This window comes from Schistocerca nitens, chromosome 4 (genome assembly GCF_023898315.1).
Source record: "Schistocerca nitens isolate TAMUIC-IGC-003100 chromosome 4, iqSchNite1.1, whole genome shotgun sequence".
Lineage (NCBI taxonomy): Eukaryota > Metazoa > Arthropoda > Insecta > Orthoptera > Acrididae > Schistocerca > Schistocerca nitens.
Window position 1 is genome coordinate 694,741,264 of NC_064617.1, and position 27,244 is coordinate 694,768,507.

Genomic DNA, 27,244 nt, shown 5'->3' on the forward strand with positions numbered 1-27,244 from the left:
CTGGGAGAGTCTTTGAATCTTTAGCCTCATTCTGTTTACATTTAGCAGACACAGACAGAGATGATGATGAGTGGCTCACTACAAAAAAAAAAAAAAAATCCTCCACGATTGCCGTCATGTCCGATGGTGCACTCCTTCCAACTGCAGGACCCCCTAGGAGGGGGGCTCACCTACGTCAGGTCACACCTCCTGAACTTCTGACAGAGGGACCAATTGGCAATTTGGATAGTCACAGCTCAGGCAGTCACCCCTTTCTGGGCCTGACCTGTGCCAGGGGCAGAACCTGTAGACCTGGGGCTGGGAATTACGCAGTACCCAGTTACCTGTTACATGTCAAATGCCTGGGCCAGCCTTCAGGAGCACACAGGGAGGAAGAAGAAACAAAGGAACCTCAAACTCTGAAGCGGAGAAAGGGTACGAGATGGGGAACAAAGAGAGAAAGTAAACAAAAAGATGAGGGGTTGTTCTGATGCTAGGCTATTAAAACCGCTGAACACATTCCCAAAATTATCCCACACATGTTCCCCAAGGGAGGCGAAAAAGAACAGCAGGAGGATAGACATTCAATATGGAAAGGGAAGAGGTGCTGCACAGGCTGAGACCCCGTGATAGCCAAGCACAAACTCACCAAAGAGTTGTGAGCTCTCTGAGGAGACCTTTACACCTGAATCAGAGTTTCTTAAAATTCTCCTAATAAACCAAAGTCAACCATTCACCTTCCCTACCACAATCCTCATATGCTCATTCCATTTCATGTCACTTTGCAACATGATGCCTACATATTTAAACAACATGACTGTCAAGCCGTACACTACTAATACAGTATCTGAACATTACGGGTTTGTTCTACCTTTTCATCCATATTAATTTACATTTTTCCATATTTACAGCTAGGTGCCATTCATCACACCAACTAGAAATTCTGTCTAAGTCATCTGTATCCTCCTACAGTCACTCAACAATCACACCTTCTCGTACACCATAGCATAATCCGTGCAGATTGCTGTTCACCTGTTTCCCATACCATTTATGTATGGACAAAACTGCTTCACTTACTTTGCTTACCACATCACATGCCTGCAATGTTACCAGGTGGCACTAAATCTTATTCTGAGCAGTAGTCCAAGTTTTGAGTCGTCTGTGTATGCTTTACGGCTATGTATGCACTTATCTTGTAAGTAACTTGATGTGTGTAGCATCTCGCACACAGGATGCTTGCTTAGTTCATAGGACCAATTCAATACAACACTGTTACATCTTCTGGTAGCTGGATATTGGTGCACATGAAGAAAATGGAGAAATGTAAGAAGCCTGCAGGCAGGAGAACCACTTGCAGAAGAGTAACTCACACCAAAGACATATGAGCAAAATGCAACAGACAGTGGACAAAACAACAGACCAGGACAAGGACAAACAATCTAGACAACAAGACACTAAGTGAAGCCTTCACCTCAATGATGAAGTCAAGGCCCAGAGAAGCGGAGGGACAAATGCAAGATGCAACCAAAAATAGTAACCAGGTGACAAGCAAGGTAGTTTTCAAGCAGAGATAGATTCAAAAATATCACACACGAGCACTGAACTGACCAGCTGTGCAGTGGATGGCCGCCTATATATCAGCTGTGTGGCATGCTATTGGCTACCATATTCATGTGGCCCAAGATGGTGGTGCTTTCACCATCTGAGCACAGCACTACATGGCTACAGTGCTCCCTAACAGTCAAAGTCCACCTCCTCTGACGGTGAAGTTGAAGGTGAAGAAGAAGAAGAAGAAGAAGAAGAAGAAGAAATACATAGGGAGGAGACTGGAATAGAAGATGTAATTACACTAAAAGAACGCATAGCCAGGTTAATAGATGGTAGATGGACCAAGTACGTTGTTTGCAGGATTCCAAGAAATATGGAAAAATTAAGACAACAACCAAACAAAAGAAAGTAAATCATACAAGAAAATGTGCAGTATTAACACAAATGGCATACAACTGAAGATATAAGACAGAAAAGTCTAGCGATCAGCCTTTCTCCATCAGTGGACGTCTAATGAATGATGACTACAGACAATATTCAAAATTGTCAAGCCTATTACCAATGGCCTGTACCTATTAGGTCATCTAGTGAATGAAACAGAGTCTATACAGTTGTCCTTTAAGTTAATGTATGTCGAGACGACTTTTCCTAGACGGTTTACTAATGCCTTCTTAAAAGGGACGTTAAACTTTTTAGAATACGGAGTCCTTGTTTACTGCTGCCAGTTTATATCAGGGCCCCTTCATTATTGTGGTTTTTACGTTAAACATGAGTATAAATATATGGATGAAAGTATGTAAAATAGAATAATTATCTACAATTATTCTCATGGCAACGCAAATTCTTCCATGACAGAGGTAATACTTCCAGGGGAGCAATATCTGTTTAGTATCTCCCCATACACTTTTCATCTGTTACTTTAATGGCAAGGAGATGATACCAATATGGATAATAAATTGGATTCCATCTTCAAATACCAAAGTGTCAACATTACACATCACACACTGCAATACATGAGAAAACTTGACAATTAATTCTACAACATTCCTTTAAATTTCAATTAAAGCATTGTTGGCAGAAATTTCCATTATATTTTAATGCACGACGGGGTATTTCACATAGATTTTTCAGTGACACACTAAAAATTACTATTTTTTTACCTTGTGTCACTTTTCTTGCTGGGGTGCCATACATTTCAATTAAAATAACTAGTCTTATTTGTGAATAGTGTAGGTAACTATCCCATGACACAAACAGTGAACAGTGATTTTGTGCTTGACAAATGAAATTCATCCAATACGTCATGCCATCACTGAACTAAACTACCAGTATGACTTAACTTCCTACATTGTTATTCATAGGACAATTGTGTCCCAGAAATGCTATTCTAATGCTCAAACATTAAAGACAACTTTACTACTCCAGGAGATAGTAAGATGCAACAAAAACAATTTTCACAAGCAATATTTGACTAAAAGTAACACGAACATCACAAACATACAAGTCAAATATGAGGACTGTAGATATATCCAAATATTTAGGATTTTTTTCAAGTGAAGTGCTTGGCAAGAAGACAATGAACATACATACATTTATTTATTATGTGAAGGTTTATACTTCCCACTGAATCTTAAGCCAGTAGTACATACCATCTGCTTTAGGTTCTGTCTTCTTTTCCCCTTTCACATCCTTATTTTCGGTTTTAGATTCCTGCTTCTTTTCTACCTTTTTGTCTCCATTTCCATCTGATTTCTTCTCAGATTTATCAGCTTTTGAGGCCTTCGTCTTTTCAGCCTTTGAATCTACTTTCTCTTCACCTTTCTTCTCAGTCTTGTTTTCATTTTTTTCACTCTTGGGGCCAGGTTTTGTTTCTGGCTCAATTTTTTGGTTAGCCTTTTTATCTCCTTTACCTTCATTAGTTTTATCTGGTTTTGTGTCCACCTTTTTTTCTGCCTTTGCCCCAGTTTTCTTGTCTTGTTTCACATCTGCCTTGTTCTCTGATTTTTTCTCACTTTTGGCATCTTGTTTTTTTCCTTCTGATGTACTCAACTCTTTACCTTTATTAGAATCACTTTTCTTTGGGGCTGTATCTTCAGTACTATCAACTTCCTTGTCTTTATCTGATGTTTCAGTACCTTTCTTATTCTTCTTTTTCTTTGACTTAGTTGGTGTGTCTGGAGAGACCACTGTCTGCGGCTCCACAGTGAATGGTGTCAATATGAGCTCAACAGAACCATCATCCCTAAAACAGATAAAGACTGAATTAAAAGAACAAAACAAAATTAAAAACACATTATGCAATTCAAAAAGTCTTACATATTAGCTCACTATTTTCAAATTAATGGTTTTTCTAGGGACAACTAAAATTATGACAAGTGGAGTTTTACCTGTTGAAATGTTAAAATAAGATAAACGTTTGGATGATAAATTCTCCAACAAAATTTCGCAAATAAAAATTACGTACTTTATCTTATTTTTTCCTTTCTCATTAGATTTCTCATCAACTGCAACTTTGTCTTCTTTTCCCTTGTCAGTTTTTTCATCTCCACCTTCATTATTGGTCTCTGAAGTCTTATTTTTCTTCTTCTTCTTGCTTGGTGTCCCAATTTCTTCTTTAATGAAAGCTGAAACAGTTCACCATAACAGAAAACTTGGAAAAATACAATTATGCTAATAAGATATAGAAAGTCTAAAAGAAATAGTAACAGTAATTGTTTACACTTTATTTGCACAATAGTTGCCTAAACCTTAGTGTAAAAAACAAAAGAAATGAGATTTGCTGTAAAGAAAAAGCACTGTCCACAAAAGTTCTTAGGTTACATTTTGTCTCCACTCTTTAACTTTATGTTTGGCAACAAGTGCTTTCGATTTGTGCACTGACAGATCACAGCAGTTGTATCTGATGACATCTAACCAGCTAAGAACAAATAAATGTCGGTGCAATATTTAAAAGACTTGTATAGAAATTTTGAAGAATTCCACAAAATTTTTGCTCTCCTATTTCAGATAACGTATCATTTAATTTGTTCAACAGTCAGCTTAACATTTTGACAGAAGAATTTTTACTTTATATAAAATGGAAGTGGGAAAATATTGTCTGGTAGGTACAAAGCTCACATGCAAGGGTATTTTTAGATTTTAATTAATGCGATTCTGTGGTTTAAAACAGGGATTTAACTAAGAATTGTGACCTCAGTGCTAATTATCTTTTAACACATAGAAATGGAATCAATGATTAGTCTGTTGTTCTCACAAGTTGAGTGCTCATTCAATAATTTACTGAAAATAACTTATGGTGGCTACAGTTAAAGCAAGTACTTTTTTTTTTTTGCCCACAATTTATCCACAATCTCATCAAGAAAGGGCATTTCAAGTTAGGATGGATAAAAGTTGTTTAGACTGGTCTGACTGCAGTGATAATGATCAACACTTTAAAAGTAAAATTAAAGAAGCTGAACAATGACATCTTTTACAGGATACTGAAAAAATTCAATATTGTTTTCATTTACAGAAAGTCACAAAGTCTGATCTCAAGCTTTTAAAATTTATATAATTGCTCTTTATACTTGGAAATTTCAAACTTGTTCAACTTTTGCATAATTAAGTACAAGCAGCTATTTCTCATTTAATTTGTCAAAATGGTAACAAATCCCAATAACTCTGTAAAACTTTAAGTGATACTGTGAGGAATTACTAAACAACTTATTTACTTCATTTTTATTTACTAAGTGACAAAGACTTGACTTAAGAAGTAACAGAATTTTACCAGCAGTTTACAAAAAAAATATTACAATACAACATTACTGGTAATTAGTTCTGAGTTGTCGACAACTGCTACATGATGACCTAGAACTCTTCACAAGTAGTTAAGTGAAAAATACAAGTGGATTTGCATTCTCTGCAATCATCAATTGTGTGATCAATCAATATTTAATAGAAGCCTATGATACAATGATACGAAAAATATTGACTGGCAGGGATTCAACTTTAAGCGCACACAATATTAATTTTGTGCATCTGTTGAATTCTGCGCATGGCAATGTTAACAAAACAGTTCTTTATTAACAGTGGCTTCTGCGAAGAGAAACAGAATGATAGTAAGGGCTATTCAGCTTTCTCATTTACAATGTATGTGGCATCCCTTGACAATATATCTGCTATCCCCTGACAATATATGTGGCATCCTTGCCACAAAAATTACTTTACTGTATGGTTTCTGAGTTTGATTCCTTATCATACTATGAACTTTGGACAAATCTCCACATCAGGGACAATCACGGAACATTCATTGACCCTTACAGCTTTCTCACAATACTGTTTACAACACAGACCTCAGTGAGATGGTTGGTTGGTTTAAAAGAGGCAGGAGAGGGGGAGGGGGGGGGGGAGGGGAGAAGACACCAAACTGCTAGGTCATCGGTCCCTAGTTCCGAATTAAACAATGCCCCAAGGCTGAGAATAAAACAAACAAGACTTACAACACAAAATGGAATGAAAGAAAAAACCACAAGAACGACGGAAGGGCAACAAACACTTACACTTAAATGGATGAAAGGGGACAAGAAAACCACAGAAACACAAGAAACACAAGAAACAGGTAGAAGAGATTAAAACGACAAAGTAGATTACCGTGGCTGGATTTTTTTTGTTTTTGTTTTGGTTTTAGGGCGCAAAACTGCTATGGTCATTAGAGCCTGGTCTGTGTGTGACTTAGGAAACGGTAAAAAACGAAAATGGAAGGCAGCAGCAATGGGAACGAAACTCAAAAAATTGGAGAAACTAAAAGCAGAAAGAAAGCTTAAAAATCCACTACAGAAAGGGGTTGGTTGTCCCCAAAAAGATCTTCAAATGACTGACGTCATCGCACTGGCACTAATGAACTCGAGAACGCGATCGGCCGAGTGTGTGTCATCTGCTAAAATGGACGATGTATCAGGCGACAGCTGTAGACGGGTGCGTAACTGAGTAAAATAGGGGCACTCAATTAAAAGGTGTCTTACCATCCACAGCTGAGAGCAGTGGGGACAGAGTGGGGGAGGATCGCCACTTAAAAGATGTCTATGGCTAAAAAGACAGTGCCCTATCCGGAGTCTAGTTAAAATTACCTCCTCCCGACGACGCGTTCGGGAGGAAGAGGTCCAAGCACAAGGAAGAACTTTCACGTCCCACAATTTATTATGGGGAAGTGTCAACCAATGTGCATGCCATAAAAGAACAACACAACGACATAAAGTACTCTGTAGATCAGCGAAGGGAATCGATCGAATAGCCGGCCGAAGAAGAGAGACTGCAGCATTGGCCGCTATATCGGCCGCCTCATTGCCACAGATACCAACGTGTCCTGGGAGCCAGAGGAACACCACAGAGACGCCCCCCAAATGGAGCAAGCGCAGGCAGTCCTGAATCGGGTGGGCCAGAGGGTGGACAGGGTACAGAGCTTGGAGACTGAGAAGAGAGCTGAGAGAATCTGAACACACAACATACTGTATCCGCTGATGGTGGCGGATGTAGTGGACAGCCTGGAGAACAGCGTAAAGCTCCGCAGTATAAACCGAACACTGGTCGGGAAGCCGAAATAGATTTGGGTGTCGCCAACAATATAGGCACTCCCTACACCTAACGATGTTTTCGAGCCATCAGTGTAAATAAATGTGGCTTCCTTCATTTGTGCACATAGAGCAGCAAATGCTCGACGATAAACAGGTGAAGGGGTACCATCCTTGGGGAATTGACAAAGGTCACGGAGTAGGCAGATCCGGGGATGGAGCCAAGGCGGAGCTGTGCCCCCAAGTTGCTAAGAAGGTTTTAGGAAAGTGGAAGGAAAGAGAATGGAGCAGTTGATGGAAGCGGACTCCCGGTGGTAGTAGGGAGGAAGGGCAGCCTGCATACCCTACATCCAAGGAGGTGTCGAAAAAAATGTCATGGGCCGGATTAGCAGGCATGGAAGACAGATGGCTAGCATAACGACTCAGAAGGACAGCTCGCCGATTGGACAGCAGAGGCTCAGCAGTCTCAGCATAGAGGCTTTCCACAGGGCTGATGTAAAAAGCTCCAGACACTAAACGTAATCCACGGTGGTGGATAGAGTCGAGACGCCGAAGAATAGACAGCCGAGCAGAGGAGTACACTATGCTTCAATAGTCCAATTTCGAGCGCACTAAGGCGCGATAGAGGCGGAGAAGGAGCACTCGGTCTGCTCCCCAGGAGGTACCATCCAGGACACAGAGGGTGTTGAGGGATCGCAGACAGCGAGCCGAAAGATAGGAAACATGAGAGGACCAGCACAGTTTTCTGTCAAACATAAGACCCAAGAATTTAGCGACGTCCGAAAACGGAAGGTTGACAGGTCCTAGATGTAAGGAGGGTGGAAGAAACTCCTTACATCGCCAAAAATTAACACAAACGGTCTTACTGGGAGAAAAACGGAAGCCGGTTTCGAGGCTCCAAGAGTGGAGGCGATCGAGACATCCTTGAAGACGTCGTTCAAGAAGGCTGGTCAATTGAGAGCTGTAGTAGATCACAAAATCGTCCACAAAGAGGGAGCCCGAGACATCAGGAAGGAGACAATCCATAATGGGATTTATGACAATGGCAAACAGTACAACACTCAGCACGTGGGGTACCCCGTTTTCTTGGGAGAAAGGACGGGAGAGAGTGGTGTTCACCCGCACTCTAAACGTGCGCTCTGCCATAAATTTGTGAAGAAAAATGGGCAGCCGACCTCGAAAGTCCCAAGAGAACAGCGTGCGGAGGATGCCTGTCCGACAGGTATGGTATGCTCTCTCCAGATCAAAAAATATTGCTACTGTTTGGCGTTTCCGGAGAAAATTGTTCATGATATAAGTGGAGAGAGCAACAAGATGGTCAACTGCAGAACGATGCTTTCGGAAACCGCATTGGACAGGTGTTAAAAGACTGCGGGACTCCAGCCACCAGGCTAAACGGCAATGCACCATACGCTCCAAAACCTTACATACACTACTCATGAGAGAAATGGGGCGATAGCTAGAGGGGAGATGTTTGTCCTTTCCAGGTTTCTGAACAGGAACGACGATAGCTTCCCGCCATCGTCTGGGAAAAGTACTATCGGTCCAAATTCGATTATAACGGCGAAGGAGGTAACGCAGACTATGGTATGACAAATGGAGCAACATTTGGATGTGGATACCATCCGGTCCTGGGGCGGAGGAGCGAGAAGAAGAGAGTGCATGTTTGAGTTCCCGCATGGAGAAAACAGTATTGTAGCTTTCGCAATTTTGAGAGGAGAAAGCAAGAGGTCGCACTTCCGCTGCACGTTTCTTCGGGAGAAACGCTGGCAGGTAATTTGAAGAGCTCGAAATCTCAGCAAAGTGTTGACCCAATGAGTTAGAAATTGTGACGGGGTCCACTAATGTACCATGTGCGACAGTGAGCCCAGAGACCGGGGAGAAACTAGGCGCGCCTGAGAACCGTCGAATCAGACTCCAAACTTCCAAGGAGGGAGTGAAGGTGTTAAATGAGCTAGTAAAGAATTTCCAGCTTTCCTTCTTGCTATTGCGGATGACGTGATGGCATCGCGCTCGGAACTGCTTATAGCGGATACAGTTGTCCAAAGTAGGATGGTGGCGGAAAACGCGAAGAGCACGTCACCGTTCACGTATTGCGTCACGGCGTGCCGCGTTCCACCAAGGAACTGGGGGGCGCCGGGGCAATGCGGAGGTGCGTGGTATTGAACGTTCCGCAGCTGTAAGAATAACGTCTGTAATATGTGTGACCTCATCGTTGACGCTAGGAAAGTGACGGTCATCGAATGTCGCTAGAGATGAAAAAAGTGTCCAATCGGCTTCGCCAAACTTCCAGTGTCACGGGCGCATATATGGCTGTTGAGGCTGCAGTCTAAGGACACATGGAAAGTGGACACTTGAGTGTGTATCATCAAGGGCGAACCATTCGAAGCACCAAGCTAGCGGAACAGTACCGACCGAAAGATCCAAATGAGAGAAATTTGTTGTGGAGGCAGACAAAAATGTAGGGTCCCCAGTGTTGAGGCAAACTAGATCCGCTTGGTGGAAGACGTCTAGCAATAGTGAGCCACGCGGACAAGGATGTGGAGATCCCCAAAGCGGGTGGTGGGCATTGAAGTCCCCAACCAGCAAATAGGGGGGTGGAAGCTGACCAAGAAGATGAAGGAGATCAGCTCGTGCCATTGGTGTGGACGATGGCATGTATACAGTACAAAGAGAAAAGGTATATCCAGATAGGGAAAGACGGACAGAGACAGCTTGGAAGGAAGTGTTTAAGGGGATTGGGTGATAATGGAGAGTATCATGGAGAAGAATCATGAGTCCTCCATGTGCCGGAGTGCCTTCATCAGAGGGGAGATCAAATCGGACGGACTGAAAATGGGGGAGAACAAAGCGGTCATGGGGACGCAGCTTTGTTTTCTGAAGACAGAAGATGACCGGCGAGTAGGATCGTAAGAGGATCGACAATTCATCCCGATTGGCTCGAAGGCCGCAGATATTCCAGTGGATAATGGACATAGGGTGAACAGAAAATGGAGGAATGTGACCAAGGTTGCCATCAACTCAGCGACTGCTCAGAGCATGCGACCGACAGCATGGAATGGCATTCAGCCGAAAGCAGAAGATCCTCATCCATAGGTTGTTCAGGAGCAGCTCCTGCCACCAGCAATCTGCCGGTTGATCGGCCGCCAGCAGTGCGCCTCGGTGACACAGAAGACGGCCGAGGGCGATTACCACCAGGTGGTGCTGTAGATGAGACACGCCTTGGCGGAGAAGGAGATGAACTGGGTTTCTTACTAGCCTTCTTGGAAACATGATGTTTAGATGAAGGGGGAATCGATGGTTGTGAAGTTGGGGTACGTAAAAAATCTTCACGAGTATGCTCTTTTTTCGAAGTCTTCGTGTCTGACTTTTGGGCTCGAGATTTAGCAGAACCCGATGAAGGGTGAGCCATAGAGTGGGCAGGCGAAAGTGGGGAGGTTGAACGGGTGATCTTTGCGCTGGCCGATCTGACGACCGTGGCACTAAAGGTAAGGTCACAAGTCTGCATGGCCGCCTCCTTTGTTGGCCGAGGAGAGGCAAGGACAGTGTTGTATTTTCCTGTCTGAGGCACGGTGGGCTGTCGACTGGCGAATAATTTTCGAGCAGCAAAGGTCGACACCTTTTCCTTCACTCTGATTTCCTGAATGAGCTTTTCATCCTTAAAAATGGGGCAATCTCGAGAGGAAGCAACGTGGTCACCCATACAGTTGATGCAACGAGGGGATGGAGGTGGACAAGCACCCTCATGGGCATCCTTGCCACACGTAACACATTTGGCCGGATTGGAACAGGACTGGCTGATGTGATTGAACCGCTGACACTGATAGCAACGCGTAGGGTTTGGGATGTAAGGGCGAATGGAAATTATCTCATAGGCTGCTTTGATTTTCGATGAGAGTTGAACTTTGTCAAATGTCAAGAAGACAGTACGGGTTGGAATGATGTTCGTGTCAACCCTTTTCACGACTATGAACAGCCGTTACGCCCTGGTCAGACAGGTAGTGCTGAATTTTCTCGTCGGACAATCCGTCGAGGGAGCATGTATAAACGACCCCACGTGATGAATTTAAAGTATGGTGCGGTTCCACCCGGACAGGGAAGGTGTGTAGCAGTGAAGTACGCAGCAATTTTTGTGCCTGGAGGGCACTGACTGTTTCTAAAAACACGGTGCCATTTCGTAATCTGGAACAAGACTTTACAGGACCCGCAATTGCGTCGACACCTTTCTGAATAATGAAAGGGTTGACCGTGGAGAAGTCGTGACCTTCGTCAGACCGAGAAACAACAAGGAACTGTGGCAACGATGGAAGGACTGTCTGTGGCTGAGACTCATTGAACTTACACTTGTGAGCTGACATAGTAGAAGATGAGGAAACCATTGCGAAAGTATCCCCCATGATTACCGGCGTCTCCGATGGCGCGCTCCTTCCTTGTGGGGGCCCTCTCTGAGGGCACTCCCGCCTTAGGTGACTGTTCACACCTCAGGTCACACCTCCCGACAAACGGACAGAGGGACCAATCGGCACTTTCAGAAGGTATCAGCTCGGGTAACCACCCCTCCCTGGGCCTGGCCGTCACCAGGGGGTACGTACGTGTCCTACCTGTCTACCCGGGGCGGGGAATTACGCGTTACCCCGTCATCGGCTACGCATGGAAATGCGTGTGTCGGCCTTCAGACACGCACAGGGAGGAAAAAAGAGAAAGGGAAACGAAAGGAGAGAGGTCTCAAACGCCGTAGCGGAGAAAAGGGCAAAGAGAAGAGGTAAGGAAAAGAGAAGGACTAGGGAAGGACGAAGACTTGCAAGCTGAGAAAGCAAAGAATTTGTTACAGTTTCGAGCGTCCGTCTCCCGACGTAGGCACAAAACATACTCCCAGAGGGGGTGAAAAGGAAGGAAAGAGGCGGAGGTGGGGGGGGGGGGGGGGCACGAAGATGGGGGATGGGGAAGGATGCGGAAAGGGAAGGTATGCAGCCCGGAAAGGAAGGAAGGCCACATTAGCTCAGGGTCCCGTGCTCGCTACGCACGTATCCACAAAAGAGTTGTGGACCCCCTGGGGGGACCATGGCTGGATGTCCATGAGAATAAAAAGAAGAAACCAGCCACTATGCAACATACTGAAACCTTCACCCTAAAAGCACTACAGTGGAGGACATACAGGGACAAAGAACATGCGCTAAAACTAAGAGTAAATGATAAAACCCACCCTCACGAATAAAACATAAAACTAAATCAGCCGATGAGGTGATTTCAGTGAGTCCAGTAACCCAAGATTTCGTCGCAGGGCACTCAAAGTGGGACAGTGCACCAAAATATGGGCCACTGTCAACCAGACACCGCACTGACACTGAGGCGGGTCATCACAGCGCAGGAGGTGGCCAATGCAGAGCCAGCAGAGAACCACAGAGTCCCCACAAGAAGCCCTCATCGCGAACTTCTACACATTTGTAGTCTCCTTAATAGCATGTAGTTTTTGTGCATACTGAGACTATGCCATTCTGTCTCCCAAAGCCAAAAAACCTTGCGGCATAGAAACAAACGCAGGTCAGTTATTGGAATACCAATCTCCATAAGCGGTTTCCGTGTGGCCTGTTTGGCCAGCCAGTCAGCAAGTTCGTTGCCTGGGATTCTGATGTGACCTGGGGTCCAGACAAGCACCACTGAATGACTGGACCATTCTAGGTCATGGATGGACTCCTGGATGGTCGCTACCAAAGGATGATAAGGGTAGCACTGGTCGATAGCTTGTAGGCTGCTGAAGGAGTCAGTACACAGAAGAAATGACTCCCCAGGGCATGAACGGATGTGCTGAAGAGCACGAGAGATAGCCACCAGCTCTGCAGTGAAACCACTGCAGCCAACGGGCAAGAAATGCTGTTCAATATGTCCTCCGCGGACACACGCGAAGTCGATGAGACCATCAGCCATTGAGCGGTCAGGGTAAACCACTTCATGGCCTCAGTACACGTCAAGAATTGAGAGGAAGTGGCAACGGAGAGCTGCTGGGTTAACTGAGTCCTTAAGGCCATGTCAAAGGTCCATGCGAAGCCACAGCCTAGGTGTACACCATGGAGGTGTAAGTGAATAGACCTCAAGTATAGGCAGTAAAGGCAAGGACTCTTAACTCGGATAGAAAAGATCGGGTGCAAACTGCAATTGTAAGCCTTGACCTGGGTTGCTGATGCGGGAGATGAACCATCGTGGGTGGGAAAAAGAGACAGTAATTCGGATGCGCAGGAGAACTATGAACATGTGCAATGTAACTGGCGAGCAGTTGTGCACGCCTAACCTTCAACGGAGGGACTCCAGCCTCCACCAGGACGCTGGTCACCGGACTCATTCTAAAAGCTCCCGTCACTAATCGAACGCCACAATGGGGCACTGGGTCTAGTAAATGCAACACTTAGGGCGCTGCCGAACCATAAACCAGACTCGCATAGTCAAGGCAGGATTGAACAAGGGCTCTGTAGAGTTGCAGCAGTGTAGAGCGATCTGCACCCCGGTTGGTGTTGCTCAGGCAGCAGAGGGCATTGAGGTGCTGCCACCACTTCTGCTTAAGCTGAAGAAGGTGAGGAAGCCAAGTCAATCGGGCATCGAAAACCAGTCCTAAGAATCAATGTGTCTCCACTACAGTGAGTAGATCATCATGAAGGTAAAGTTCTGGTTCCAGATGAAAAGTACAACGCCAACAGAAGTGCATAACACACGAATTTGGGGCTGGAAACCGTGCTAGAGCCCATGACTGCACCTTGTGAATGGCTCCATGTAGGTGCCACTCAGCAACAGCGGTACTGGTGGAGCAGTACGAAATGCAGAAGTCGTCTGCATACAGAGAAGGTGAGATGGACAGCCCTACAGCTGCTTCTAGACCGTTAACTAAAGCTACAGATAGACTCAATACAGAGCCCTGCGGGACCCTGTTCTCTTGGATATGTTGGGAACTATGGGAGGTACCAACTTAGAAACGGACAGTATGAATTGACAGCAAGTATAAGATAAAAATCGCGAGCTTGCCTTGAAGTATATGATATCACCAGGTGGTGTCATATGCTTTCCGTAAATAAAAAAAGATGACAAGAATGTGTTGGCATCTGGAAAAGGCTGTTCGGATGGCAGACTCGAGGGACACAAGATTATCAGTGGTAGAGCGACCCTGGCGGAAACCGCCCTGGCATGGAGTCAGCAGGCCACGTGACTCCAGGACCCAACCCAACCACCGACACACCATACGTTCCAGCAGCTTACAAAGAACATTGGTGAGGCTGATGGCTATCCACATCAAGCAGGTTTTTACCAGGTTTGAACACCAGAGTGATGGTGCTCTCTTGCCATTTCTATGGAAAGATGTCATCACAATAGAGCCAGTTGAAGATGACGAGGAGATGTCGCTTGTAGTCGGACAAGAGACGGTTAATCGTCTGACTGTGGATCCGATCCAGCCCAGGAGCTGTGTCGGGGCAATGTACAAGGGTGCTGAGGAGCTCCCACTCTGTAGAAGGGGGCGTGTAATGAATGAGGAGACTATCCTTTCATCCGCTGTTCAAGGGTGCGAAAGGCTGGGGGGTAATTCCCCGATGCAGAGGCTCGAGCATACTGCTCAGCAAAGTGCTCGGCAATCATGTTTGCGTCGGTAGATAACATGCCATTGATGGTAACACCAGGGACACCTGTTGAGGTTTGGTACACAAAAACACATTGATTTTCGTCCAGACTTGGGAAGGTGACGTATGGCACCTAATGGTCGAGACTTATCTCTCCCAACACTCCTGTTTCTGTCTTTTCATAAGCTGGCAAATGTGGGCGGAGCCATTTAAAGGCTATTAGGTGGTCTAAGGAACGGTGCTGCTTATGCTGCTGTAGAGCTCACTGACGCTCTTTAATTGCCTCAGCAACTTCCGGCTACCACCAAGGCACTGACTTTCGTTGGGGGCACCCTACAGAATGAGGGATCACGTTTTCCGCAGCAGAAACAATCATTGTAGTGACCTGCTCAACCACATGGATGGCACCATGTGGGGGAGATTCAATGGTGACAGCAGAGGTGAAGTTTTCCCAGTTTGCCTTGTTGAAAGCCCATCTGGGTAGGTGTCTGTGGGTACAATGCCGGGGGACTGACTGAAAGATGGGGAAGTGGTCACTACCACACAGGTAGTCATGTGCTCTCCAATGGACAGATGGGAGAAGTCCTGGGTTGCAGAGGGATAAATCAATGGTCGACTAAGTTTTGTGAGCCACACTGAAATGAGTGGGGGCCCCAGTATTTAAGAGGCACAGGTCAAACTGAGACAGTTAAGTTTCGACATCTCTGCCTCGGCCAGTAAGCATGGTGCCACCCCACAAGGGGTTATGAGCATTAAACTCTCCCAAAAGTAGGGAAGGTGTAGGGAGTTTATCAATTAATGCAGCCAATGCGTTCAGGGTACTGCACCATCTGGAGGAAGATATACGTTGCAGACAGTTATTTCCTGTGTCGACCTTATCCTGACAGCCACAGCTTCAAGAGGGGTGTAAAGGGGCACAGGTTCACTGCATACCGAGTTCAGGACATTGGCACAAACTCCACCTGACTCACTATTATAGCCGCTACTGTTCTTGTAACATCCCCTATAGCTGTGGAGGGCAGGGGTTCGCTACACTACCAGGAACCAGGTTTCCTGCAGGGCAATGCAGAGAGCACGTGTCAAGCTTATGAGTTGCTGTAAGTAGCTCAGGCGGTGGTGGAAAAAACCGCCACAATTCCACTGGAGGATGACGTGCCCATGAGACTGGGTAGGCATGCAACACTCAATGAGGCTGTTTACACCTCAAGGTCACCTGCTGCCACCAGATGAGTAACTGTGTTATCAACATCCATTGTGTCTGAGGGCCCAGAGAGATCTAGGTCCTCAGCACACCAGAATCTCCACTTCATCCTCCAATGCACAGCTTGTAGGCAAGTGCTGGTATGGGTGCCACCGCAATATCTAGGTTTTTGGGGGTCTTCTTCTTTTTGGTTTTCTCTTGCTGCACCTTTGGCTGTTCTGGCTGGGAGGGCTTCACTGAGTCAGTCTTGGGGTCTAAGGAGGACCGTGAAGCCCTACAACCAGGTACCTGTGGTTGCTTCATCCACTGGCAGGTGTCTGCTTTGCCACTGTTAGGAACGTGGGAAGGGAGTGACCCAAGGGACCCCTTTCTAGCGAGAGGAACCAAAGAAGATTCACGCTTCTCCGGTTGAGAAGTGGGAACTAATGTCCCCGAAGGTTGGAGGGGGAGGGGTGTGTTTCTCCCTAAGTAGGAGGTGCAGGAGCAACAGGGAGGGATGTGCCCCCACCATCAACAGCGCAGTTGGAGTCTGACGGCTCTGAGAGCCAACTGTATGCGGCCAAATGGAAGGTGCTAGAGCCATTGTCGCAGTGGCAGCATAAGTGGATGTCATAAGCACAGAATGTAGCCTCTCATATTTTCGCTTAGCCTCAGTGTAGTTAAGTTGGTCCAGAATCTTGTATTCCATGATTTTCCTCTCTTTCTTTAAGATCCTGCAATCTGGAGAGCAAGGTCAATGATCCTCTCCGCAGTAGACACATGGATTATTGGTATGTGATTGTAGTCCACACTCTCGACACAGAAACTGGAAGTACTGTGGAAAGACATATGGCCGAACTTCCAGCACCGCATCAGGGGAGGGATATATGGCTTGACATCACAGCGGTATACCATCACCTTGACCTTTTTGGGTAATGTGTCACCCTGATTATCCCTTGGACCCCGATGGATGCGCCTGGACCATATTTAAGCTCTTACGGGTGTGACGGTAACAGATACATCCCCAACTTGTCAGAAGTGAGTAATGCCCATGACTGGGCAGATGATGCTGTTTTTATCAAGACTGACCCTGACCACATTTTGGACAAGCACTCCGCCTCCCCAAACTTGTCCTCTAAATGCTCCACAAAGAACTGAGGCTTCATTGACATGAAAGATTCCCCATCAACTCTCATACAGACGAGGTACCGGGGTGAATAAGCTTCGCTGCCATCCTTAACCTGGCATTCCTCCCATGGTGTGGCCAGGGAGGCAAACAATTTGGAGTCTTATTTCTTAGCATTGAAGTAAGACTTTGACCACTTAGAGACAGCTGGTGGTGGACCACCACCAAGAGATGACATACTACGCTTCATGGCTTTTCATCTGTCCTGATGCCACCCACTCTGACCAAGGCCATCTCTACAGGTGCCACTAGCCTCAGCAAGGGCCACCTGGCAGGATGGCCACTGCCGGGAGTCCTGATGCCCCAGGGAGATGGGCATCTACTCCTGGGCACACATGGTGAGTTAACGGCACAGGTATCAGCACAGCAATCCCTGTGCAGTCGGGGGGCAACACCCAACAGGGTACATGGCGGCCCCACCACAATGGACTGGCTACTGCGCTGGATATGAGGTGTAAAGTAGTCCACAGCCATCGTCGGCACAGAAAACAACAGTGCATAGTGGATGGAGAAAAATGCACCCAGGAAGGTGTCCTTGCTCAAAGAGATGGAGAATGAGCGGGACTGCAATGCCACAATGAGAAAGTGGGCTAAACATCTCAATGCATCATGGACACTATGCACCATATAAGGCGCCCTTCCCCAACCGAGTCCCTCTTCAGGAAAATTTTTAAAAATGGAGGTCAAACCCTACAGTGGACCGTCACAATAAAGGCCAAAATGTGAGAGTCTCCTTTTAGTCACCTCTTACGGCAGGCAGGAATACCTTGGGCCTATTCTAATCCCAGGGCCCACAGGTGGCCTCTCAGTGAAAAATTTCGGTACAATGACACTTGTAAAATACAACTTCACATCCTGCGGCTGCACATGAGCACGCGCATGCATGTACAACTTTACTTTTGTCAGTCAGACTTTTTGTATTCTTTCCTAACCGACTCATTTCTGGTATTGTCTTTCTACATACTTTTATTTTATTCCTGCACTATCAATATATATTTTTCTTGTTTCCTACGATTCATTTTCATACATCAATATTAGGAGTTTATCCATCTCATAAAATTTTATGTTCGTCTCCATTGGCAAATTGTCAACGCAACCAACCCTCATGTGGGGGACCCAGGTTCGATTCTCTGCACTGGCAGGGACTTTTCCTTGATGGGCTGACTGGGCTGGGGTGCATTCAGCCTTGTGATGCCAACTGAGGAGCTAGCTGACAGAGAGGTAGTGGCTCTAGAGTTGGAATGTTGACAATGGCTAGGAGTGTGGTGTGCTGACACCATGTCCCTCTATATTGCATCCGACGATTAATTATTGAGGATGACATAACAGTCTGTCAACTATCACATGCTCTTTGGGGCCCAACTGCATGGTTTTCTTTCCTTTTAATAAAATTTTATTCATGTTTCCTCCACATTTTAACTTTTAGGAGCCTTTTGATTGTTCCAGGTTTTCTGCTACATTTGTTTACTTATTTTGTGTATTGGCATTAAAGTCATTATTTTAAGTAACTAAATGGTCTGCTGGTCCATTATTTGTTCAAAAGGAAAAGTCACTTCAGAAAACAGAATTTACAGGGAGAAAAGGTAGTAGGTTGGTATTTACTTTCAGGAGCAAAAAAATTACAAGTACTACTAATAGACATTTAAAAGTAGGAAAAAAAACTAAATCTAGCTTACAGAATTGATAAGAGAGGTTGGAAAAGGGGGAGCAAGGTCTCTCAGACCACAGGCTGTGAGGAACCCAACTGTAGTCAAGATGAGGGGAGACAAAGATGAAGGGGGAGGCTTTGGGGAGACAAAGGAGAGGAGGAGGAGGAGGAGGAGGAGGAGTGGGAAAGGAGACAGGGAATCATATGAGAGAGAGAGAGAGAGAGAGAGAGAGAGAGAGAGAGAGAGAGAGAGAGAGAGACTGTACACTGCAAGTACCACCTCAACATTGACACATCTAAATAGCTTTGTAACTTACCAGCAGAGGCTTCAATGTCATCTTTCTTGCGGTTCTTCTTATCTTTACGTGAATATGCTTGTTCCCATTCACCTAGAACAAATCACCCATGAGATTAGATACATAATAATTGTCCAACAAATATCCCAAAAGTTTATCACCAGCAACATGAGTGAGGACTATCACTAAGTGATGACATTGTGATTATACATTTTGCATAGCATTTAACATTAATTAAGAAACTGTTCTGTGTGTACTACAACAAACAATTGGTACATTACATAGTGTATTGTTACTTTTTAAGTTGAAATGTAAGTACAGTAACCCAGTCTCTTCTTGAAATTACACATACTTTAAGAGATCTTGCATATGAAAAGTCATTATGTAACCCACCTTCTTTAATAATAAACGTTTTAGAACAGTTGATAGCAATACTTTTATTTACTTATTTATTTATTGTGAATTATTTTCCTTTCAGTAGCAACGTAGGCAATACTGTGCTTTGATACTAGTTAAATTAACCATAAGCCAAGTACATCATCATTTATGCATATTCCTGTGACAAGAGCCATCTGGTCACATACTGAAACAGTTAAGATGTTCTATGAAAATTCCACTTCTACTTCTGACTGTCACATGCATCCGCACCTTTTTGTATTTGACTTTGTATTTCAGATGTTCTACATATTACATTTATTAGTCAATGTTCTGATAATAATGTTATCTAATGCAAAGCAGGCTTTATTCACTGCCTTAGTGAAACTGATTCTGGGATCAACATCTATCATCTCAGACATTTGTTGGCCTAATATCTCTCTCTCTCTCTCTCTCTCTCTCTCTCTCTCTCTCTCTCTCTCTATGTGCGTGCGTGTGGCCAAAGCCTTTACAATTTTTGAAGCAGTCACCATCAGTATTTAACCAAGTATTTGTCTATTCCATAGGCGAGTTTCTGTTTCAGAACTGGTAAAAAGCACCTTTAAATGTACAAATGTACTTGCGTGTGTAGAACTAAAAATTTCAGTAATATCATGATAGAAATCTGCCAAGGACAGTACTTCTACTTATGACATGTATTGGTTACAAAAATGCACCGATGATTACCAATATCAGTCGAAATAGATTGGCAAGATAAATAAATTAGTTTCCGTGATTGGTTGCTACATTCTTTATAATTTTATATCTTAATGTCACCCGCCATATTACCTTCTTAATCGTTAAGAGTGATTCTGCTGCAAACTTGTCTGAACAGGACTCTCTTCAGAAATTTGGATTTTCAATAGACGATTCATTGAATTTGGTATCTAAAGATGAACCACGCTCGGACCTAGAGACACTTTTGCAAGATTATGAGGACCTGTTCACCCTGGAACTTTGTTCTACAAAGGATTTTAAGGTGCACATCGCACTGAAACATAATGCATGGCCTGGGTGCTTTCGAGTCCGCGCCGTTCCGTTAGCTCTCCCGAGAACAAGTAAAGGAAGAACTGGATTGCCTAGCTCCAATTGGAGTTCTAGATCCTATTCCTTCTAGTCAATGGGCCACCCTATTAGTCAGTGTGAAAGCCATTGGGGAAGATCCACCTGTGCGGCGATTTTAGAGGAACTGTCAACAAATCAGAGATTGAGACATATACTTTTCCTAAGCTGGAAGAATTACTGCCAAAATTAAAAGGTGGAACCTACTTTTAAATAAACCTAGTGGATGGATACCTCCAAGTTCCCCTTGACGCAGAATCTCAACAGTTTCTTAACCTTAACATGCTGCATGGCTTTATCATCACATCACCACATCATTACCAGCTTAGGCATTCATCCACTGGATAAACATGTCAAAGCCATACACAAACTTCCCAGACCAAAAACGCTTAAGCAGCTTCGATCCTTTCTTGGGAAGATATCAGATTACTGAACACACTTACCTCCAGCAGCAACAGAAACTGCCCACTTGCCCAGTTATGCAAAAAAGGGGTGCCTTTCCACTGGGCACCAGCTTGTGAGTGTGCCTTCCACAGGTTGAAATTCTAGTTGTTTATGGCCCCATGCCTCACATGTTTTGATCCAACAAAGCACATAGTTACTGCAATGGAGGCATCTGATATAGGTGTTGCAGTGGTCCTGGCACGCAGGGCAGCAGATGGCTCCAAGCACCCTGCGGCCTATGCATTGAGAATATTGACTGACATGCAGGTACTCTCAAATAGAAAATGAAGCACTGGCCATCATCTTCGTGTAAAAGAAATTCCACGTTTTTGTTTATAGCACAAAGTTTCACCTCATCACAGACCTTAAACTGCTGATCTCTTTATTCAATCCAGCAGCAAAGATTTCAAACCACACTGCGCACTGCCTCCAGCATTGGGCTTTATTTTGAGTGCACTACCAGTAAGAGATTCACTTCCGTAACACGACTGAGCATGCCATCACTGTTGCCCTCTCCCACCTTCCATGGGGACCCAATACAGAGTTTGACAAAGAAGAAATTCTGTGTTTTCACAACATCGATGAAGAAGCAGAATTCACCATAGATTCTTTTCTCATTACCAGACCACAGGCCACAGATGCAACCAGTGGCAACAAGGTACTCCAACAAGTCCAGAGTCACATACTTCATGGATGGTCCTAATGACAACTTCCCAAGACTTCCGTGGCACACTGTCAGTTCTTTAATGCCCACCATCAGCTCATGTTGATCAACTGAGTAATTCTACTCATTTCCGATGAGGGACATACCCAAGTAGTAATTCCTTATTCTTTACATCAGCATGTCCTGCAACTATTGCACCAAGGTCAATGGGGAGGGGCTATCCTGAACTAAACTCCTGGCTCGCAGGTTCACTTACTGGCTGGGCATGAACCAAGATATTGAACGACTCACCTGAATGTGTCCATCCTGCCAAAGCCAGCAGGCAGCCCCACGACATTCGTTACCTCTTGGCCCCCAAGTGCTTGCTCTTGGGAGTGGGTACACATTGATTTTGCCAAGCCCCTGTTTAACACTGTGTTGTTGATAGTGAATGATGCTTACTCCAGATTTCCATACATTGTCCGATGCAATGCCAAATCAACCACCAACACCATCACAGGCATAAAATATTTATTTTTGGTTGAATGTCTGCCAGAAGTGCTCTTAACTGACAAGGGTCCACAATTTCGTAATGAGAAATTTTGAGTTTTCTGTGGCCAGCATGGCATTCGCCACATTTCAGTGCCCCTCTTCCATCCACAATCTAACGGAGAAGCCAAGAGGATGGTCCACGCTTTCAAAACTCAGATGAAGAAATACCTCCAGGATCACTCCACTGATGCATCCCCAACTTTATGAGCAGTTACAGGTCCACACCCATGGGAGACAAAAGTCCAGCAGAACTACTTTTCCATGGATGGCAGACCTGGACCCTTTTGAGCCCGCTCATGTCGAAGTCATGGCCAGCACCACCACTACCTACTTCCAAGGAACCTTGGTATGGGTGAAAGGATTTTGCTGGAAACCAGCCTGGATTCCGGGAACAACCATTCAGCACCAGGGCCAGAAGGTCTTCTGGGTGCAGCGTCTGAAGCATCTGAACCGGGAGCTTCCGCGACATGCCAACCAAATTTGTCTCTCACTAGTCTCCCAACAACTTTTTCTGCCCCCCTCTCCACACCATTGTTGCCAGTCCCCTAGTTCCCAAGCCACCCAGCCAGTGTAACACCAGACTTATACATGCCTTTTGTCCACAGCCAGCTGACCAGCACCACAACCCAACAAGCGAGATTTACCCCCGACATCACCCAGCCCCAGAGGCCATCCCTCCCAGGCTACAAGATGTCACGAAGTCACCAACCACGAGTAATTCCGCATGAAGATGAAGACATGCAGCTGGCTCCTCCTGTTCCACTGCTGAGATCCACACCACACAACCTTCGTCTCCAACCAGGGCTTCTTCATCCATATGCTCCTATGCCCCAAGTTGCTAACGACCCTGAGGGCCCTGAGGCGGACTCCATGGACGTGTCATTCATTCGCGGCAGATGCTTCCCCACTTCCCTAAGGGGGAAGGGGTGTGGCATCCACCGCTATCAAATCTCCCCACCAAACAGCAGTGTTGTAAAAAAATGCATTGTTGGCCGCACTTCTCCTTGCGCAGCCCGTTGCGAGCATCGCAGCAACTGGCCACCCATAACACTCAGCGACTGTCTGTCCAGAATATACAATGACCCCAACCACCAGCTCTGTTAACTATGGAGCCTTATTTAACACTGCTACTGACAACTACAAGCCAGTCCTCATCATGATATGTTCTACTCCACAACCAGGAAGTTCTACACTGCGGTGTAACAGCTCTTCAATGTTGATTTGGCTGCTCTCTGGAGTCAGAATCTAAATGCTTTACTGGAACTTGGACTTCAATATTCACTAGGCTTATTATGTCAATGGACTTGTGATTTTTACCAGAATTCTGAATTTCACTTCTTCCTCCTGGACACTGGTTTAACCACCATCAATTTATATAATTTTGGTAATTGTTCATTTACAACTTGATGCCTGGTAACAGTGTTGTGTCAATAAATCATAGAATAGTGATATGTTTATCATGTTATTCCTGGTTATGACATTCTGCATTGTATTTCAAATAGTTTGAACTCGTTGTTGTTGTTGTTGTTGTTGTTGTTGTCTTCAGTCCAGAGACTGGTTTGATGCAGCTCTCCATGCTACTCTATCCTGTGCATGCTGCTTCATCTCCCAGTACCTACTGCAACCTACATCCTTCTGAATCTGTTTAGTGTATTCATCTCTTTGTTTCCCTCTATGATTTTTACCCTCCAAGCTGCCCTCAAATACTAAATTGGTGATCCCTTGATACCTCAGAATATGTCCTGCCAACCGATCCCTTCTTCTAGTCAAGTTGTGCCACAAATTTCTCTTTTCCCCAATTCTATTCAATACCTCCTCATTAGTTATGTGATCTACCCATCTAATCTTCAGCATACTTCTGTAGCAACACATTTTGAAAGCTTCAATTCTCTTCTTGTCCAAACTATTTATCGTCCACGTTTCACTTCCATACATGGCCACACTCCATACAAATACTTTCAGAAACTACTTCCTGACACTTAAATCTATACTCGATGTTAACAAATTTCTCTTCTTCAGAAACGCTTTCCTCGCCATTGCCAGTCTACATTTTATATCTTCTCTACTTCGACCATCATCAGTTATTTTGCTCCCCAAATATCAAAACTCTTTTACTACTTTAAGCATCTCATTTCCTACTCTAATACCCTCAGCATCACCCGATTTAATTCGATTACATTCCACTATCCTCGTTTTGATTTTGTTGATGTTCATCTTATATCCTCCTTTTAAGACACTGTACATTCCATTCAGCTGCTCTTCCAGGTCCTTTGCTGTCTCAGAGAATTACAATGTCATCGGCGAACCTCAAAGTTTTTAATTCTTTCCAGGGATTTTAATTTCTACTCTGATTTTTTCTTTTGTTTCCTTTACTGCTTGCTCAATATACAGATTGAATTACATCAGGGATAGGCTACAACCCTGTCTCACTCCCTTCCCAACCACTGCTTCCCTTTCATGCCCCTCGACTCATAGCTGCCATCTGGTTTCTGTACAAATTGTAAATAGCCACCTCAACAAGAACAAAATATTTAAATAAATCTGCCTTTACAACATCATATAAAACTGAATACTCAGCAGTCAGCAGCAGACTTATGTATACAGTGAACTGATTGACGGTCACATGTCAAACCCAAAGGTCCTAATAGAGTAACCAGAGGTCACTTCATTGTGTAGAGCTAGTTACTTCTCTGCAGGTACACAAAGAATAGTTATAGTAACAGGAAATTACCTGACTCCTTTAAATTTAGAAAACTAATCTGATCTTATGAGTATCAGAGGTCTAAAAGTCTGTTACATGCAGTTTATCAGAGATGCCATTGTTTCATATATGCACTGCTGTACTGTAATTTTGTATTTTTCTTGTTGAGTTAATGTGAATAGGAGCATCTGAATATGGGGCAAATGGTCCTGAAATTGATAATACAATATAGAAATTTAAAAACATGCTTGCAGTCAGAGGTTAATTTATTTATAATTTCAACCTTGGATTATACTGAAGCTTACTGGAGTAGCAAGTGGCAAGAATATCACTAAGTCTGCCACATTTTAAAAACATGCTTGCAGTCAGAGGTTTATTTATTTATAATTTCAACCTTGGATTATACTGAAGCTTACTGGAGTAGCAAGTGGCAAGAATATCACTAAATCTGCCACATTTTGGGAGTGGATATCATTGTGTAGCCACTGAAGTTTTGATAAGCAGGGATCCTTTTATATTTTTTTCCAGTGTGGCTATCTCACTAAATTTATCCTTAATATATTTGAGGAAGTAATGGTTTTGTTGCTACAAAGGCATCTCCACGAATTCTAGTACATTCTAGGTATTGAGTGAGTCTGAACTATTTTACTGTGCTTCTTGCTCACTCTTTGGCATGGTCAGGAGTAGGAACACAATGGGGTTACACATTCCTTCATTAAAGAATTTATTTCTATTCACTGAGACAAGCAGGTCATTACAGCCATTGTTTTAGGTCAATTTGGTTCATTCCATCTGCAAAACATCTGTTCCACAAAGGGTTCTCCCCAGGGTCACCACCCAGCTGCAGCAAAGGTCATCTGCCACGATAGCCATTTCCAAGAGTCCTGGCACCCTCTGAAGACAGGTGTCTACTCCTAAGTGTGCATGGGGAATTAACAGCTCTCAATTAAAAGTTATATACTCTGTTTTGGAGGGACTCCAGTAAGATGGTACAAGATGAACCCACCACAACTGACTGGATACAGCATAGGCTGTAACAGCACTTCTGTGTGTTTAGTGTTATTAGGTAAGTTGGTACTATCTAGGTGTCCTTTGCCAACTGATCCCATTGCAGGAAAAAAAATTAGACAAATGGAGGTCAGATCCAAAAGGGAACTTAAACTTGCTTCAGCCACAAGATTATAACGAAAAAATGACAAGAAAGGTGTAAACAAAAGAAAGAACAACCTACAGAAACAGCTAGGTCAGCTTCAAAGACTTTAAAGGTGTAAACAAAAGAAAGAACAACCTACAGAAACAGCTAGGTCAGCTTCAAAGATTTTCACCATGGTTTTGAAAGTAAGGCAATTACAGATAATTGGAGATCAGAGATTACAGCACAAAAAACTGAAGCAGTGCTGCAAAAGTTTAGAGCTCTATGCTCACCACACATATATTCACAAAAGAATCTTAAACCTCTATCGGCTGGTAATGTGAAGAGGGGCATTTTAGACAAAATACATAAGGCAACTGAGCTGAACAGTTGCGTTCTACAAGCCCTTACTTTTTCAGATTTCAATAATATTGTAGGTGGTGATACAATTTCTAAAGAAGGTGGTTTATCGATAGTGATTGGCTCTACCGATCTGTAATAGGAATAGTGAGATAGCACAAACTTAACTAGGATTCAGTGGACCCTTTTAACTAAATTATTACCTTCATCAAAATCCAATGGTTTTTCCACAGATTTTTTCAGTTTTGCAAGATTTTTTTCATTCTTCTTGTTTTTTATCTCTTCGACTTTATTTTCTTTTCCCTTATTAGTTACCTTCTTTGCTGTTATATTACTGTCATTCTTAGCTACAATTTTGTTTGTCTCTTTTTCCTTTAATTTTTGCAAATTCTCTGTTTCATTTTCCCTCTCTTTCTGAATGAGTTTCTGTTCCTTGTTGGTTGTCCTATTAACATTTTCTTTCAAAGAAGGTTCACTTTTGTTTGACTTTGCCTGTCTTTCTGCTTTCAACAATTTTTCTGACTCTGCCTTATTATCTTTTGGTTGCTTTGGCACTTTAACAGTTTTACCCAATTCTGATTTATGTTTACTTTCGACTGGCTCTTCATTCAGAACTGTTGCTGGCCCATTTGGTTGTGATTTCTGAAACAAAGCAAATTACATGAGTCTATAAAATGTAGACTCTGAAAATATTATACTACAATCATAACTAACAAATTGTAACCACACGAATTGCACAAAATAAATTAACACTACATGAATGACCAGTTGCTCACACATTATAAAAGTGTACTGAATGTGTATTTTATGCTACTAAAACGGTTATGCAGTTTCCTGGTGCAAATTAGGAACCTCTAGATGGCAACTACACTCAGAAGCAATTTAATTAATTAATCTTATCATTTTCCATGGGGTAATATGAGCCACAGCTAGTTGGCCACAGAAAGAGTCAATA

General features: G+C 44.0%; 1 protein-coding gene across 1 annotated transcript in view; it reads right to left on the bottom strand.

Moving 5' to 3' along the window:
- LOC126251976 (cylicin-1-like) overlaps positions 1–27,244 on the bottom strand; it is a 73,159-nt gene that overhangs the window by 17,614 nt on the left and 28,301 nt on the right. Inside the window, exons 2-5 of the mRNA XM_049952748.1 lie at positions 26,493–26,931; positions 19,003–19,074; positions 3,992–4,151; positions 3,177–3,769 (exon numbers count right to left, since the gene is read on the bottom strand). Coding sequence (XP_049808705.1) covers positions 3,177–3,769; positions 3,992–4,151; positions 19,003–19,074; positions 26,493–26,931 — 1,264 coding nt within the window. The remainder of the gene's footprint in view (positions 1–3,176; positions 3,770–3,991; positions 4,152–19,002; positions 19,075–26,492; positions 26,932–27,244) is intronic.